Raw genomic sequence first — 949 nt, forward strand, 5'->3', positions numbered from 1 at the left:
GCCTGTGCTATGGGGTCACACCCAAGGGTGCTGGGCTGTGGGGTGGCCCAGGTGGGTGCTGCGGTGCAGGGGGTCCCATGCTATGGGATGGCCCAGGAGGTTGCTGGGTTGTCCTGGTTGTGGGGTGGCATGGGAGGGTGCAGTAGATGCAAGGGTGCTGGGCCATGGGGCAGTGCGGGAGGGTGCTGGGGTGGGTGCAGGGGGGGAGTTGGAGGTTATGGGGTGGCGCAGGAGGGTGCTGGGGTGCAGGGGATGCCTGTGCTATGGGGTGGCACCCCTGGTGGTGTGGTGACCCGGGAGGACACTGCGGGTGCCAGGTTGCGGGGTGGCCCAGGAGGGTGCAGTAGGTGCATGGGTGCTGAGCCGCGGGCGGTGGGGCTCGGGGGGCGGCGCCGGGGCGGCCCCACTGACGGGCGCCCGCAGACGTGGCCGTCGGGGCGCCCTTCGGGGCGGAGGGCCGCCAGGGCGTGGTGTTCGTGTACAACGGGGGCGCGGGCGGGCTGCACCCCGAGCCCTCGCAGGTGCTGCGCGGCCACTGGGCGCCCGGCCACGCGCCCGACTTCTTCGGCTCRGCCCTGCGCGGCGCCAAGGACCTGGACGGCAACGGCTACCCGGGTAAGGGGCCTGCCGCCCCGGCGGTGCCCCGCGGCGGGGTGGCGCTCGGCCCTGGCCACGCCCACCCCATGGGGGCGCCTTGGCGTGGTGACACCAAACCGTGACTTTACCCACCCCGTGGGTGCTCCTTGGCATGGCGATACCAAGCCATGGTCGTGCCAACCCCATGGGTGCTCGTTGGCATGGTCACACTGAGCCATGGCCATGCCTACCCCATGGGTGCTCCTTGGCATGGCGATACCAAGCCATGGTCGTGCCAACCCCATGGGTGCTCGTTGGCATGGCGATACCAAGCCATGGCCATGCCTACCCCGTGGGTGCTCCTTGGCATGGC

The 949-nt window shown here is 71.1% G+C and overlaps 1 protein-coding gene across 1 annotated transcript in view; it reads left to right on the top strand.

Annotated features, from left to right (window-relative positions):
- Window positions 1–423: 423 nt before the first annotated feature.
- The window catches only part of LOC146583948 (integrin alpha-5-like), a gene marked incomplete at both ends in the record, with an annotated part of 7,883 nt that continues 7,357 nt past the window's right edge, over window positions 424–949 (top strand). The window contains one exon of the mRNA XM_085325690.1: window positions 424–615. Within this exon, the coding sequence (XP_085181816.1) occupies window positions 424–615 (192 nt within the window). The remainder of the gene's footprint in view (window positions 616–949) is intronic.

The sequence above is a fragment of the Rhea americana genome, unplaced genomic scaffold, assembly GCF_003343005.1.
Source record: "Rhea americana isolate MKP2758 unplaced genomic scaffold, rheAme1 scaffold_993, whole genome shotgun sequence".
Taxonomy (NCBI): Eukaryota; Metazoa; Chordata; class Aves; order Rheiformes; family Rheidae; genus Rhea; species Rhea americana.